Source organism: Tasmannia lanceolata, unplaced genomic scaffold (assembly GCF_043159265.1).
Source record: "Tasmannia lanceolata isolate RefF3 unplaced genomic scaffold, GAP_Taslan_0.1 ptg000018l, whole genome shotgun sequence".
NCBI classification, from domain to species: Eukaryota; Viridiplantae; Streptophyta; class Magnoliopsida; order Canellales; family Winteraceae; genus Tasmannia; species Tasmannia lanceolata.
The window spans coordinates 16,512,140-16,528,916 of NW_027518695.1; the positions used below are offsets into that span (position 1 = coordinate 16,512,140).

The 16,777-nt window shown below is 40.0% G+C and overlaps 1 protein-coding gene across 1 annotated transcript; it reads left to right on the forward strand.

Moving 5' to 3' along the window:
• Nucleotides 1-2,537: 2,537 nt before the first annotated feature.
• On the forward strand, nucleotides 2,538-14,979 carry LOC143850871 (Polynucleotidyl transferase, ribonuclease H-like superfamily protein). Its single transcript, XM_077360147.1, has 7 exons — nucleotides 2,538-2,675; nucleotides 7,474-7,622; nucleotides 13,389-13,446; nucleotides 14,320-14,391; nucleotides 14,470-14,565; nucleotides 14,637-14,726; nucleotides 14,834-14,979. Exons 2-7 carry the CDS (start codon nucleotides 7,474-7,476, stop codon nucleotides 14,870-14,872), a joined length of 504 nt encoding a protein of 167 aa, XP_077216262.1. The 5' UTR covers nucleotides 2,538-2,675; the 3' UTR covers nucleotides 14,873-14,979.
• Nucleotides 14,980-16,777: the final 1,798 nt, after the last annotated feature.

Consider the following 16,777-nt stretch of genomic DNA (forward strand, 5'->3'; position numbering starts at 1 on the left):
ACACCTGCTGGCCATTTGAGTACTTCTCATTTTTAACTGATCGCATGTGTTTATTTTATTGTGGACAACAGTCCAAGCAAAGGCAGTGACCCTTGGGGGTGCTTTTGACTTCCAAATGCAGGCTCGACTAGAAGCTTTCTTCCCTCCATCTTTAAAGCAGAGAAAAAAGATCGGACGGAAAACTCACCATGCTCTTCAGGGACCCATACACGCTCGTCAGGTACATCTCTGCAATAGTGGACTTCAAGCAGCGTAAGGAGCTCGGCCAGATCGCCAATTTCATCATCTTTCAGATCTCTGCGTAGCCTGATGTCCCAAGAGAAACGTCTTCCTTCGGTGTTCCTACTCATAGATTGAGACACCAGAGAGTCCTTCATTGTAGCTAGTGAAAACAGTTTTGGAAAAGCCTCTTTCAGAGTTTTATCTCCTACCCATAAGTCCAACCAAAAACGAACATCCTCTCCGTTTCCAACACGAAATCGAGTCAGAGCTTCAAAATCCGTCGAAAATGATGCAATTGATTTCCAAGCACCGGATCCCTTTCCTACACCAGGTTTCTTGACAGACCACTCGCCCAAATTTCTACAATATCTGTCCCTAATAACGGGCATGCCATAAAGAATTTCTATCCTCTCCATATCTCCAAAGCCACGATCCCAAGAGTGATTTGTTACGGAGCTTTATTTTTCCAATGCCAAGACCCCCATGTTTCTGCAACTTAGTGACCTTCCAACTAATCAGGTGTTTCAGTCTTTTAGAACTTTCGTTTCCTTCCCACAGAAAGTCACGCTGCAGCTTCTCAATTTTTTGTGCAATTTTCGAAGGAATACGGAACAGTGAGATGAAGTATACGGGCATATTAGCTAACGCCGCCTTTAACAAGGTGATTCTACCCCCAAAAGAAATATATTTCTTCTTCCATGTGGCAAATTTTCTCTCCATCCTTTCCAACACCGGATCCCATTGAGCAATAGACGGAATTCCAAAACCCAGCGGAAGTCCCAGGTATGATATGGGGAGGGTTCCAAAGCTACATCCTATAATTTGAGCATATCGATCAATTCTTTCCTCGGCAACAGAGATTCCACCCACTACGCTTTTGCCAAAATTGATTTTAAGTCCCGATACAGTTTCGAACCATCTGAATAATCTCTTTATGTTTCGAACCGTCAAGAATCTGACTTCGCTCTACAAATGCTCCTTGGTACTTCGATATCAGGTCTCCCATAACCGGTTTCAAACGACTGGCAAGTACTTTGGAAATAATTTTGGAGATACTGTGGGTAAGGCTAATAGGTCTGAAATCCTTGAGACCATGGACACCACATTTCTTAGTGATCAATGTGATGAAAGTTGTGTTAGCTTCCCAATTAAAGGTACCGCGATTGTGGAATTCATGTAGCACAGCCATGACATCCTCCTTAATGATGCTCCAATAATTCTGAAAGAAAGCAATGGGGAATCCGTCAGGGCCAGGTGCTTTGTCCTTTGACATAGAAAAAATCGCAGCTTCGACTTCTTCAACATTGAAAGCACTTTCCAGATCAGCAGCCTGTATTTTCGATATAGATCTGAAATTCAGCCCTGCCACTTTAGGACGCCAGACGTACTCCTTGCAGTACAAATTGGTGAAGTAGGAGATGATGAGATTCTTGATTTCTTCTCCATCTTCAACCAAATTATCCCCCATTTTTAAGCAATTAATGGCATTAATCATTTTACGAACATTTGCCGTTCTGTGGAAGAATTTAGAGTTATGATCACCTTCCCGCAGCCAGGATGCACGAGATTTCTGCCGCCACCTAATCTCCTCTCTCCGTATGATTTCCTCATATTCTTCCTTCAATCGAATTCGGTCCTCCTTCTCCGATGGGTTTAGTGGATAGGTGTCCTCATTGGTTTCCATAGATTGTAAGGATTGCAGTATCTCCTCATTGGTTTCGCATCTTCGACTTTCTGCCATTCCCGAATCTTCATCTTTAGCCCTTTCAGTTTTTTACAGAACTTATATCCCTCCCAACCATCCGCCTCTAACTCCTTCCACCACCCACTAATTTTGTATGGGTCCCTGAAGAGCATGGTGAGTTTTCTGTCCGATCTTTTTTCTCTGCTTTAAACGATGGAGGGAAGAAAGCTTCTAGTCGAGCCTGCATTTGGAAGTCAAAAGCACCCCCAAGGGTCACTGCCTTTGCTTGGACTGTTGTCCACAAGAAAATAAACACATGCGATCAGTTAAAAATGAGAAGTATTCAAATGGCCAGCAGGTGTGTACTGTGCAACAACGCGGATATTCCATTTAGGTGGTTGGGGAATCAAGGAGAAAGGAGGAGTACACTTGCTTTGCCGATCACCATTGTACTTGCTATTCCTTCTTCTATGACATTGTCAATAGGGGGAACAACTCTGTGTAGGCTTGCCTTTTTGTACCCATCATTCTACTTCATATTTCTTAACATTTCTTGCATTCAAATGTGGTTTTTTGTTGGGTTTTGGTAATACCTTTCTGTTCTTGGGTTTTTTTTTTCAGTGTAAGCATCAGTTAGCGGCACAACTTGCTGAGGCGGTAGGAGCGTGTGCGGAAGTGAAGGTGTCAGATGAGGAGCTAGCACTACTGCTTTCCAAACTCTGACCTCTTTGCGCGGATAAACTAGAAATTTGGATTTGGAATTGTAGAGGTATTTACTGATTGAACTGTAACCCAATGGCTTTTCTGCTATGAAATTGGGTTGTTTAAAGTTTAAACACAATTAATAATTATAGTGCTTCTTACCAAGTTGTTTTTGTGGTTTATTAACGAATTTGGGAAACGAAACGTGAAACGGAAACGGGAAACGCATGAAAAAAAAATACAGGGGAAACGAGAAACGAGAAACAATAGAAAATCGTACGAGAAACGTCTTAGGAAATTATGTGTTTTCCAAAATGATTGTTGTAAGTTCCACACATTTGTCCTACACGTTTCATATGCACTTTCTACGAGTGTTCCATACGTTTATCACGCGTTTACACATTATTTACATAAGTTTTCCATATGTTTCCCAGGTGTTGCAGAAACATTTCTCCAATTTTGTGTCATATTTTGGAAACGTTTCCGAAACGTGTTTCCCTTATTTTAGGGGAAATGAGTTTCCCAACCGCGAGAAACGCGTTTTATGGGAAACGGGTTTCCCACCCACGCAAGGAGTTTCTAGCAACTATGATCAATAATCTTCTACTAAGATCAATGCTATTCAAAGGGAACTGTTTGGGTTGCGTGTTGGAGAACTCTTGAGGTCTTCTTCAGGTACAATAATGATGTAGCCAACCAAAGATGTCAAATTGAGCCTTTGAGGTTCATTATTAAAATTCGTAAATTTGGTTGTCATAATTTTATGGGATTTGTGGTGTATTTGGATTTTTTAGTTGATCTAGGAAGAATGTTTAAGCATGTTTTGAGATGGGTCTACGTGTAAGAAACTTGAATACTATTTTATTATCCTGTTTCTTAATTGAATTGCAGGACTCGTTAGTTCTTTGTTTAGGCAGAAATTCAAGAGTAGTTATCTTTTTATTTATTAGAATTGATGATTTTTTGGAGTCGGGTTGGGTTTTTTTTCCTTGGAAAACCCAAGATTCATATGTCTGTCTGGGATTTCTTCAGTCGTCTGCATGCCAATTTCGGACAACGAGCTCAGTTTCCGGCTGGGCTGAACCTCTCAGGCCAGTGCATCTGTGATTGTAATCTAGAATGGGTATCCCCGTCCTATCTAAATCTTATGGATTGCGGATACTCAGCTCAAGAAGCTTTCTGCACTCTTAATATCTCCAAGTGTTGCTGCCAAAGATCTTTGATTTTCCTTAGTCAAGGGGTGAATACAGAGCCTCCATGGGTTCCCCACAGATCTTACTCCGGATCCCTTGGGAGCCAGGAGGAATTGGGATCGATGAATAGGAGGTTGGAGTTCAATAACGGTAGTGTAAATGGTAGGAGGGCTGATTTAAGGTATAATGTCAGCGATTGGAAATGTTTGAAATGCAAATACTATAACTTTGGCCTGCGGAATATCTGTAAGAAATGCCTGGAGCCGAAGCTTAGTGCAAAGATAGATACTGGAAGAAAGGTAGACTCTTGCAAGATATGGGTTCCAAAGATGCCTCACAACATCTTCCCTGAGCCTTCTAGGAAGGTAACCCAGTAATTTCTATACCTATTAAAGTGGTCAATGACAGAAAGAAGGTTCTAAAAAGCTGCTTAATAGGTACCTTGAGGAATAGGGCTCTCGTGGAAGAGCTTTGGTTCTAGGCTAAAAGACAATGGGACTTGCCACTGCTTAGCAAACCTTTTTGTCTGAGTCCTCTTTCTGTGCTTTTTACTTTTGAATCCCAGAGTCAAGCTACCTCCATTCTTTGAAAAGGGGGTGACGCCTGGGGAGATTATCTCGTTTCCCTCCAGCATTGGTCTTCAACTTTAAATATTGGTGCAAGGACGGTGAAACTGAGATTCTCTAATATCCCACTTCATGCCTGGTTCCTCTCTACTGTGGAATCCCTGGGCCAACATTTCGGTCAGATTCTGGATTCCCAATTGTCTGGTAGCCATGACCATTGTATGGAATTTGCTTCTGTTAAAGTTTTAACTCCTTTATGAGTTGCTTGCCATCCTTCATAAATATCATGGTAGATTCTAAGATTTATCCCATTGGAATTAGGTTGGTGGAGGAACCTTTGATGACCTTTAAGGAGGCAGGAGCCCTCGTTGACTACCCTCCGGTAGTAGAATCGCCGGTGAATGGGCCCTCTCCGGCAGTCTCTGGGGACAATTTGGTCATTCCCAGGGGAAAGCGGCCGTTGGTTCCACCTACCCCTGATTTTGAATTTTCTGCAACCTCGGGAATGACCATCCAGCCTGAAGCCTTGCAAAGTTCAGTCCCATCATTGACAGGGATATTGGTCAGATCAAAAGAAAGATCTGGTCAGACGTCATTAAAAGCTAAATCGAGCATTCGTACGGGGAAAGGTTCGAGAAAGGATATATCTGACGGTAGCTTTCAACCTGTCACTTGAAAAGGCTGTCAAGATTAAAAACCGTTTCTTTAGAAAGAAAAAAAACTTTGCAATTTCGAAATATGGTTCGAAGAATATTGATAGTCGGTTGAAAGAGCCTGGTACATTAACTTCAGACTCTTGGCTCAAGAAAACAATTTCATGTCACAAAGGGCGAGGGGCATTGATCGAGAAAAAATATTTATTAGCCACAAAGGGTGGTCTGTCGTTTTTTAAACGGAACCTTCTGGGCTTCTGTAATAGAGAGGACCCCAAAAACCTCTCCCTAGCTTTTAAGTTTAGTTTTTAGACCTCCTCTCCCTTCATTGGCTTCTTCTTCCTCTTCTTTTCTAAGGATGTGGGAGGTGACCTCGTTTAAGGTGGGTGATTTATAGTTTCTCAAACACTTAGAATACGATGAACAACTGGCATTGGAAGAGTGTCCGACACCCAAGGAAGTTTCGATGAAAATTCTGAAACAGCAATGGAAGCAGTTTAAGCGAGAAGCTTTGGACAACAGAGAAAGATTTCTTTTAATGTCAGGAAAATCAGATCCAAAGGAAATTTTTGTTCAGATTTATAAGATGGAATTTTTCCAGAAGGCCCTAGCAGATGAACGTCAGGCTCGTCGTCAGCGATGGGAGGAGATTAAGGCGGTGGAGATAGAACGACTAGAAAAAATGTTGAATCCCCCTGAAGGTGTGTCTCAGGAGTCAAGGGACACTTTTGACCTGGAAGTCAGTCTAGAAGTCCGGAACCGGATAGGCATTGTTGAAGAACTGCAGGAGGCAAATTCAACTCTATTGGAATCTCTGGATTTGGAAGAAGATGTTCTTGTTCCCCGCGAGGAAATGGACGAATTACTAGCAATAGGTGATGTTTTTGGAATAGGTTTTGATGATGATTTGGAAGCCACAAAAAAGTTATTTCGCTCTATGGCAATTAGGAATTTGACGGAAAGTAAAGTGGTTGGAATGGAGAAGGAGGTTATGGGGGCCGAGGGTAACAACCCTGTATAAAAGCCTTCCGGCCCGAAAAGAAGAGGAAAAAGAGGCAGAAGAAAGAGGATAAAGAGGGAGTCAAGAAGGGGGGAAAGAAAGAAATAGATAAAAGGAGGCAAGTGGAGTTATATTTCTTGCAGTTTTTAGGTAATGGTTATCTGGTGGGAAATTGGTTCCCCTAGGCTTGAGAAGTCTTGCGCTTTTGATTAGGGTTGAATCCTTCTTTAGTTTTCGTGAGGTTGATAGTGGCTCCTTTGAAGCTTAATCTGAAGGAAGATAATAGTTTTTTGAAGTTATTTTAGATGGTTTTAAGTTTGTTTGATGATAGTGACCTTATCGATTATCCAAGATAAGTTTCGGTGTAAATAGCAAATGGAAATACCGGCCTATATCCTTTATTATCCTTTCAGGATTCTTTTACCTGCTATTTTTCTTCTTGGAGCTACACATCTGCTTTAGAGTTTCAGTTTCTTAGCTTGGTTTCTATTACCAACTCTGTGTGAACCGCACTCTTTGAAGGGCACAGGCAAAGGTGTACAAGGACTCCTTTAATCTTATAATGTATGTTAGCTGATGAAAGGAAGAAAGAAGGAGGTGATGGGTACTCGTTTTTGTATAGTTACTCTGTGCTTACTAGTTGGTCTCGGGTATGCCCGTGCCAGCACTCTCTATTTAACATATTGTACCGCAGGATGGGACTCCTAGTCCCGAATGCTAGCTTAATATTAATGAAATATGTCAATTTTCAGAAAAAAAGAATTGATGATTTTTTTATTTTTGATTTTGGAAGAAGTCTTAAACTAGAAAACAGAGACTGTTTTAAACCTTATTAGTTTCTATTTCGAGATTTGGAAATTCCTATGGATTTTTATAGTGTTTTAAGTTACTTTAAGGGAGGGGACTACTACTCTTAATAGTCACCAAGAATGCATGTAAAGGGTACTTCACTAATAACTTAAAGAACATACACCAATAATGCATATAAAGACTACTATTATTAACAGTGACAATATAACTAGTTGGACATATCCTTGTTTTTTACTCTTCTTAATGCTTTCTTTTAGCTGAGGTGGTTTAGGAGCTACAGGACTTGTGTGCCCACTTGGTGTGCATCACCGAGCATCATGAATTTGTGGTTCCTTGGAGATGTTTTGAGAGGAACTCTTAACTAAATCACTGCACACTTTATTCCATGTTCCAAAAAAAAAATGTTTGGAGAGGCCCTCAGGAGGATATCAATAGTGGAGTGCCATTATTAGCCTTTGTTATCTAAAGTGTGTTTTTAGATTTTAGTGACATTCTCAATATCATTGCTAGGATGGAAATAAAATAGAAAATTAAACATGGCCATGCTACTACTCTTGACTATATATATTTCGATGTTGATATGTAATGCATGTTTCTATATCAAAAAGGTTGAATGTGACTTACATAATTTATGAACTTACAGATGAAGTTTGTGAAGCCAATCGATTTGTTTCAACGCTTTGTGAAAACAAATGGACCAGAAAAGGGGCGATTACTTGGATTAGATGTTGGGAATAAATATGTTGGATTAGCTGTTTCAGATGCTCAAAACAAAATTGCATCCCCTGTAAGGTATGGAATTTCTCAGTGCAGTTAGTATACATTTTTATTCACAGAGATGGCCATACTACCCGAAGTGCACTTTTAATCCTTCATCTTTAATGAAATTTCTATCTTATAAAAAAAAAATATTAGGGAAATGATATCAAAACTCCCCTGTTTTGATAATGTCCCTGTTTTGATAATGTCAATCCTCAGTTAATGATATCAAAACTCCCCTGTTTTGATAATGCCAATCCTCAGTCACTCACTTTGTTGAACACTTTTCTTATTGGTTGCTGATAGCTTTTTAGAATTGTACTAGCCTTTAACTGATAATTAGAAGAGTGTAAAATGAAGAGAGGAGTGCCAATGTCAAAACAATGGAGTGTGGATATCATTTCTCTATCCCGATCTCCATATTTATCTATTTATCTATCTAGGCTTTTATCCCTGGCCTCTTCGGAGTGAATTGGGTTCCTCTAAACCATATGTTAGATATTGTTGACACTTGTATATTTGCTCTATGGTCCACTAGGGGGAAATTTCTCTGGAGCCTTTCTCTTTCGATGACGTTGTGGCTGGTATGGAAAGAGAGAAATCACAAGGTCTTCAAGGGCTCTTGTAGAGGCGTTGCAGTAGCCGGCAATAGATTCTCACCTTTGTAGTCCATTGGGCAGCGCCGCCTTTGGATTTTAGAAGTATATCTGAGTTTTCCCTCTGCCTTTCTTGGAACGTGATTCATGTAAGTGTGGTCTACAGTGAGCGCTGGATCCTTAGATGGTCTTCTCCTTGCCTTGGGTTCCTGAAGTTGAACTTTTACGGTTCCAGCGTAGGGAACCCTAGCCTGCTGGAATTGGACGCCTCGTGGGCAGTGTTGATGGTACGACCCAATGGGCCTTTTTAGGCCCGATTGGCAAGGACCCTAACTAGGCGGAAATTCGTGTGCTCTTGAGTGGGATTCAGCTAGTGGACACGTCCTTTTTTACTTCCTCGTGGTGGATGGTGAATCGCTCAATGTTATCTGTTGGGTGGAGGAGGGAAATTATTATCTGTAGAGATTTTTTTAATGCAATTGAGGAGGTCTTGAATGTGGTGGAGGGGTTTGCAATATCTTTCCAGTAGGTTCTTCATTGCTAATGGTGAGGCAGATCAATTAGCCCGAACTGGGGTTAAGAGAGGACCTATGGTGTTTGATCACTTCCCCCCTTGAGGGTTTTCATGTATTTCTTTTGTTTTTTTGTTTTAGTTGTAGGTTGAGGGTTCCTTGCTCTTTCGTTTTTAATAAAGCTTAACCATTCTTAAAGAGAGAAAAAAAAAATTCAAGTCGAAGGCTCATCTTTCGGAGGCTAAAGCTATTTGTATACGAAAGTTTGGAATGAAAGCGATTCTTTGGTGGTTATCACTTAGCTTCCGCGTGTATTTTTTTGGGGTACTCATACTCAAAAGGGATACAGATCCTACAACCCCACATTTTGTAAGCATCTTGTGTCATTTGATGTTACCATTTTTGTGACTGATCCTTTCTTTTATGATAAATGTTCTCCTTTTAAGTGTGACGATGACACTTCTTCCTCACTTGTTCCCCTTCATGTGGACGATTAGCTTGTTACCTCTCCGCACCCTACGTGTATAAGCTTGCCACCAACAATGTGCTCCTCATCCTAAAGATGTTCCACCGGCATGCCAACCATCGCCCCTATATATGTTCATAGGATACTTCTCTTGAGTTACCTATAGCATTGCGCAACAGTAATGTTCTTCTGTACCCATCCTCTTCACATTTAGTTTGTTTCATCCCTTTCCTCTATTTCTATTCTCAAGTCAGGGTTGGCACACTACTATGGAGGAAGGAATGGCAGCTCCTCACTCCAATGTGAGGTTACTCCAGTGAATAAAACAGGGTGTGAGTTGTTGCTGGGTGTTCACCGTGAAGTTTCTAGCTGATGGCTCTATTGAGCGACTGAAAGCTCGTCTTGTTGCCAAGGGATTTACATAGACTTGTGACATTTATTATTCTGAGACGTTTTCTCCTGTCTCTAAGCATACGTTTGTTCGTGTGTTTATATCTTTAGTCACCCCTCATGGCTGGCCCCCTTTTCAACTTGATGTGAAGAATCCTTTCCTACGTGTCACTCTTCAAAAGGAGGTGTATATGGAGCAACCTCCTAGGTTTGTTGCTTAGTAGAGAGTATTGTGATAAGGTTTGTAAGATGAGGAAAGAAATATATATATATTTTTTGAATGGTCAAGATTTCATTGATGAGACCAGAAAGGCCAAAGAATACAAAGAAAAGAGAAAAATAGTGTATAATAAATGAGGAAAGAAATATATTGCTTGAAGCTGTCTCCCTATTCTTGGTTTTGGAGGTTCAATGAGGTAGTTCTTCATTTTAGTCTCAAACAATGCCAATCAGATCATTCAGTCTCTTGTTGAGATATGTCCATAGGGAAGATTATTCTAGTTGCCCATGTTGATGATATTGTGGTTACAGTGAATGGCAACAAAAGGAATAGAAGACCTGGACAAGCCTTTACAATGACACTTTCAGAGGAAAGAATTGGGTCACCTAAAATACTTCCTAGGCATTGAGGTTGCAAGGCTGGAGTCCGAAATTAGTCTATTCGGAATTAGTCTATCACAGAGAAAGTAATGTCTTAGATCTACTTGGCAAGGACAGGCTTACTTGGAACTAAACCAGTTGAACACATCTATGGATCCCAACGTGAAACTTATAGTTGATCAAGGAATTGTTTGATGATCCAGGCAATTATGGACATCTAGAGGAAAAATTGAACTATCTCACAATTACTTGATCAGATATCTCTTTTGCAGTCTGTGTGGTGAGTCAATTCATGCAGGCTTCTAGGGTCCCTCATTATGATGTTGTGATTAGAGTGATGAGCTATCTGAAATTCTCCAGTCTGTGGTTTCTTGTATAAAGCCAATGATCACCTTAGGGGCCATTTGGATACACGAATTTTAGAATCTTGGATTTCCTCAAAATCCTGGATGGGAGACAAGAGAAGGAGACCGTCTGTAGTTTCCTGATTTCTCGCTGTTCTCTCCGTCAGCAAGAGAGTAGGAGATCATCCCATGTTTCCAGGTTTTTGAAATCTCAGGATGGGGAGAGATTTCTAAAACTTGGATTTCTTACTTAATAAATCCAGGATTCTAAAGAGAAGTGAAACGTACAGTCCCTTTCTCTTGTCTCCCATCCATGATTTTGAGGAAATCCAAGATTCTAAAATCCACATATCCAAACGGCCCCTTAGGTTTGAGGAGTCTATAGACTGGGCTGGTTGACCATATGACTGAAGGTCTCCAACAGGTTACTGCGTGATACTAGGACAAAATCTTGTATCATGGAAGAGTAAGAAGACAAGTGTAATAATGTGATCTAGTGTTGAAGCTGAGTACAGAGCAATGACCCACATGTCTTGTGAGTTAACTTGGTAAAAATTTCTACTTCAAGAGTTGGGCTATTGTATTGATCTTCCAATGCATATGTTCTATGACAATTAGGCTTGCTGTTTATATTGTTTCAAACCCAGTCCTTCATGAGAGAATGAAAGACATTGATGTTGATTGTCATTTTACTCATGAGAAGGTCGTAAGTGGTGAGATTGTCACTCCATTAGTGAAGACAAGAGACCAGTTAGCAAATCTATTCACTAAGGCTCTTAGTAGAAGTAGAATAGAGTATATTTGTTCCAAGCAAGAGTTGTTTGATATATAGGATCTAGCTTGAGGGGAAACATCAATATATTAGAATATGTTTAAGTGTAATGAGGGACCTTATTGTCCTTTGACATTCTTTTATTAATGTTATAAAAGAGAGGGTCAATAGTGCCTTAACAGAGGCATTTTTAAGAGAAAGTCAAGGTCGTGGCAGCACACTGTCCTTGACATCCGCATATCCCTCATTTCTTGGACCCACTGCAGAAACGGGATCCCCGTATTCTATAGGGACTGCTCTCCGCAACTGGAACACCGTTGTCTCCGAAAAAGGGCATACTTGTATCCCAACCCCTCAATGGATCCCTCCTCCGGATGGTTGGCATAAGTTAAACTTCGACGGAAGCTCACTTGGGAACCCCGGAAGAGCCGGGATTGGGGGCCTTATTAGAGACTCGGACTGCCGGACCATCATGTCTTTCTCGGGCGCCATTGTTAACCGTTGGATCACACATATTCTAACAGCCATTGGTGTATGTGATGCTAATGAAGCTGAGGCAAAAGCACTCCTTTTTGGCCTTCGGTGGTATGATACTAACAATCTTGGCCCCTTAATGCTTAGAAGCACGAAGCGGGTGCGGGTGCGGGGGCGGAGGCGGGAGCGGGAGCGGGGGCAGGGAAGTGTGGGGTCTAGAAGAGTCTAAGTTTGGGAGCGCCATGAGAGCGTGTATGTAATATTTTCTTAATATATCTTTAAAAATTCAAGTACATCAAAAAATAATATTTTCTAACCATTTTCATATGTATCTTTCAAAATGTAAATACATCTAAAAGCTAATTTCTAACCATCTTCATTTGTGTGCACTCGTTCATCGTGCATTTTGAAGATGCACAAGCCTTTGTGCTTGCTCCAATGAAGTACTTTGAAGAGTTAAAGTTTGATGTAAGGAAGTTGGTAATGGTGGGACTTATAGAGTAATAGAAGTAGGCTGGGGTGTCATTAGAGCGGTTCCCGTCTCTCTCAGGTCACGCTCCCTGGAAGCTCCTTCCTAAGGAGCGCCGAATCGAGGTTCTGAGGTGGGAGCGGCACCCCGAGAGAAGGTTCATGCTTCTAAGCCTTAATGGTTGAAAGGGACTCTGCCAATGCGATAGCCTGGGCTTTAAATTGTTCTCCTAGCCCGTGGAATATCTATCCCTCGCTGGAAGCTATTCGCGACCTCGTTTGGGTCATCAAGCCTCATATCAAGCATAGGCGAAGATCAGCGAACTCACTTGCTGATACCCTGGCTAAGGAAGGGGTAGATATCACTCCGGCGCGCATCGTCCTACCGGAAGGCAGGATTTCTCTGTAATTGGGTCACCATGCCCTATATTTTCTCTTGTACTCTGTGGGACATCTTGTCCCCTGTTCTATCTTGGAATAAAATTATCGTTACCTTTCAAAAAAAAAAAAATAGTGCCTTACGTAACTTCTCTTCTCTCCCCCGTTGATGCCTAATCCTTCCATGTCTTCTTCTTACTTCTTCCTTCTCCTTTCCCCCATTCTCTTTCTTCTTCAACTATTGCTACAGTAGCATATTCCATGATATCCGTAGACCGTGGTCCTTTGTTTTAATAATCACACTCTAGTTTTAGACTCTCTAATTGGCTGTTGACAGCTTGTTAACAAGTGCAACAGTCTACAAGAAAAGTTTAAAATAGAGGAGTGCCAACATCAGAAATTAGAACAAGGGAGTGGGTGGTATCAATATCATCTCCCACTTAATTTTAATTTTAGTTTTGTGTCAGTTGTATGAATGGGTCACGACTGGTTTTATGGTTTTGGTTGTTGGACAGTTATAATCATTTTCATAAAAAGAAAAGAAAAAAAGATGTTGGACTGTTATAATGTGCTATCTAAAATCTGGAAATTTGCCTTAGATCATTACTTGTTTATATATTGTTGATCAAACCATTAATGGAACTTTAAGTATACAAATCATTTATACGAATAGTGTAAATGGTGTTGGTGTCTCTTTTGTTTCTTCTTTCATGTTTGTTCTTGTTTACTATTCATATTCGTTTCTTGATTTTATATCACGAGTAATGTGGATTTGGTATTCATTATATCAATGATGCAGTGTCCTGGTCCGAAAGAAGACAAATATTGATTTGATGGCTCGAGATTTTCAAACTTTGGTAAGTTATGTTGTCTCATGGAGACTGTATTTTATCCTGCCTTCTACTGTTGAAGAGGCAATTTTCCATCACTTTTGCCTGTGCTAATTTCAGTAGCAGCTAGCTGGCCCCCCTGTGTTAGAACTTAGAAGCAAGTCTTTATTAGAGTGCATATTTGGCGCATACGTAGTTTTTTTTTTAAATGGTAATATGATTTTATTCAACAGCAAGAATATTTTCGATTCAGGCTCCAAAGTAGCTAGTTACTTGAAAAGTTTTCTCTTTTCCTACTTCTTTACTGCATATAAACAGTTAATAACAACTCATCTCTTCCCACCTTGCACGTACGGCATTATTGTACACCCCCAGAGACATATTGCCTTAGTCTAAGTGAACAATAACATAACTAACATTCTAACATAACAATCTGGCCATGTAAGCACCCAAACTTCCAATTTCTGCCACAAACAAAGTCCTTGATTGAGCCCAAGACAGGTTCAAAACTTTTGGTGGATCTGGCTTCCAAGATTATGGCGTCAATTTGGTCATTTATGAGTATTCCATTTTGTTATCTATTTTCCTGTATTGGCCTGTGAATGACTAGACCAATACGAATTGGTAAAATGTGTATTGTTTGGGTAATCGTTTGTGATACCAATGTATTTAGCATTGTTTTCCTTTTACTCTTAAGGATATTTAACTCTATTTTCATGTAAATGCAAATCTGTACTTAACGGTCACTTACAATCCAAAATCTAGTGAACAATATAATATGGCGCCTGAGCTTGATGACCTCAACACTTGGATTTACAACTAACTAATGAAATAGCTTTTTTTCTTGGAAATTTCTCCATGCCTGTCTTTAACGGCTTAAATTACCTGGTGACTGTACAGGTTTCGGAACTTTCTTTGGCAGGCTTCGTTGTTGGCTATCCGTTTGGCATACAGGGTTCAGACAATCCAGGGGTACTTCTTTTATTTCATCAGTACTCAATTCAACCTCATTTTCTCTTAAGATTGTAATCTATTCCCATTTCAAATTAGTCAGTGCAAGTGAAACTTTTTGTGGAGGATCTCCGTAATACAGGAAAGCTTGAAGGTTTGAGCTACACCTATTGGGATGAGCGCTTTACGTCCAAGGTGAGTACTCGGAATTTGTATTTAATAAGATAATGGTGTGTTTGATGTGTCTAAACTGAGTGGTTTCTCAGTGTGTTGAAGCATTGTTAAGGCCTTTAAATGTGCACCCAGTACATTCAAAAACGATTATGGACAAATTCGCCGCTGTAGGAATACTGCAGGTAATTCTTCTTGACATGTATTTGATTGTATACTAAATTCCGACACCTTTTCATGTAGATTTAACCATCAGTGACTCATATTTTGTCTTGGGCTGGTTCTCTAACAGGGTTACTTGGACTATGTACACAGAAATTTGAAGCAATAGAAATCAGCATCATTTCCAATGGTAATATTAGAGAAATCTGCAATTCGAGCTATCAAACGTCGACCAGGATCTATTTGTTCTCCTCACTTCCGTTTCTTTTTAGATCATATCAATGTGTCTGCTTCTTGATTGGTTTATTTGACGAGATTAATTATTCATTTTCTGGAAAATGAGAGGAACCAAGCTTATGGAACAAAGTTTTCATTAGGGGTGTAAACGGATCTAATTCGGAGCGGATATGGCTATATCCGAATTCGATTACAGTATACACTATCCGAATTCGAAGTCGGATTCGGATTTGATGGATATTTAATATCTATTACCGAATTCGTATCCGTCGGATATTGTTCGAATTCGGATATTATCCGTATCCGTTTATCCGGTAAATTCGAACATTTTATTGCAGCACTTTATCTTTTTTCTCCTACTTACTCGAATGAATTTTCCAAACCTTAAAACTAAACCTCTACATTCTCTTCACAAAATTAACTCTCAAACCCTAAAATATATAAGATCATCTTCGTCCTTTTAAAACAAAGGCAGAGAGAGAGAGGGAGGCGATCGGGATAGATGATAGTGTTGGTAGTGGTCTTTGGGTTTTTCCTTTTTTTTTTCTATATGATGGAATGAGTTTGGGCTATTTTGATGGAATGGGTTTGGGCTATTTTTGTTTTTATATCTTTTTTCTAAAAAGAATATTCACTTTTCTTATAGAAACAAAAGATAATGTGTCATTACTAAAAATAAATATTAATGATATTATTAATAATAAATAAAAAGGATTTACTTCTCGGATTCGGATGTCAAACGGATCGGATATAACATTTACCAGATTCGCATCCACTAAGAGCCGGATATCTCATAAAAGGATTCGGATAATATCCGCTTGAAACATATTCGGATAATATTCGCTTTAAACGGATTCGGATGCGGACGGTAATCGAATTTCCGAATATCCATTTACACCCCTAGTTTTCATTTCCGGGTCTTTTTACACCAAATTTTGAAGGCTTTTGAAGCCTCAAACGGCGTAATCATGAGTTTTAGAAGTATGGAGATGATATTTGCAATTCAAGTTGCCAATAACTCCATGACGAATTTCCATCCTTTTCCGTAGTTTATACTTGGTTTTTAAAAGTAAATAGAGTATCCCTCCCAGTGAAGCCTTCAACCAATTTCATCTCAAGATCATTATAATTAAGACAGAAGAGCTTTTTTTCTAAACAGTTATTATATTTATAATGACAAGGCCAAAGCCATACAAAACTATAAAAAATGCTACACAGAGGAAGTTATATGCAGGGACAAAACTAGAGCAATGGGGGCGTGCTGGACAAAGATTCAGTGGGGAGGCCACCTGCGACAAAATTAAACTAGACTACAAAGAAGGCATACTGTGCCATATCTTTAAAGCATTACAATATGCCCCCAAAGTTCGATAGTTTGTTGCTTGGCCATTTCCTTTCCTATGAATGTGAGAAAATTAGTCTCACATGCGGCAAATAATATCTTTTATCTCTTGAAAGAGATGAATGAACATTGAGAGCATTGCCCCCAAACCATAGATTCTGAATTTTGTGAGTAAAACTGTATACTATTCCAAACTGTCACCGACATTGGCCTCAATGGCAGGATTTACTACCAGGGGGGTTTGATTTCTGTTAGTTCAGTTTCTTGTTATTCTTATGGGCTTTGCTAGGGTCCATCTCATAAGGCAATTCGCGGATGGTCTGTCCCATGTCAGACCAGCCACATCGTGAATGGAGACAAAATCAGACCATCCGTGAAATGCCTTCTGCGAATGGATGCTAGCAATCCCCTTTTCTTATTTATCCGTACCAGAGGTGGCTCTGGTATCCTCTGCTATGGATACCAAATTTCTCTCGGGGAATGGATGTACTTGTT

Bases quoted from the DNA above. Each gene is read 5' to 3' on its own strand.
- LOC143850871 (XM_077360147.1), top strand. From the start codon at position 7,474: ATGAAGTTTGTGAAGCCAATCGATTTGTTTCAACGCTTTGTGAAAACA. The intron at 13,447-14,319 runs GTAAGTTATGTT...GTGACTGTACAG, and splicing joins CTCGAGATTTTCAAACTTTG to GTTTCGGAACTTTCTTTGGC. The intron at 14,392-14,469 runs GTACTTCTTTTA...ATTTCAAATTAG, and splicing joins AGGGTTCAGACAATCCAGGG to TCAGTGCAAGTGAAACTTTT.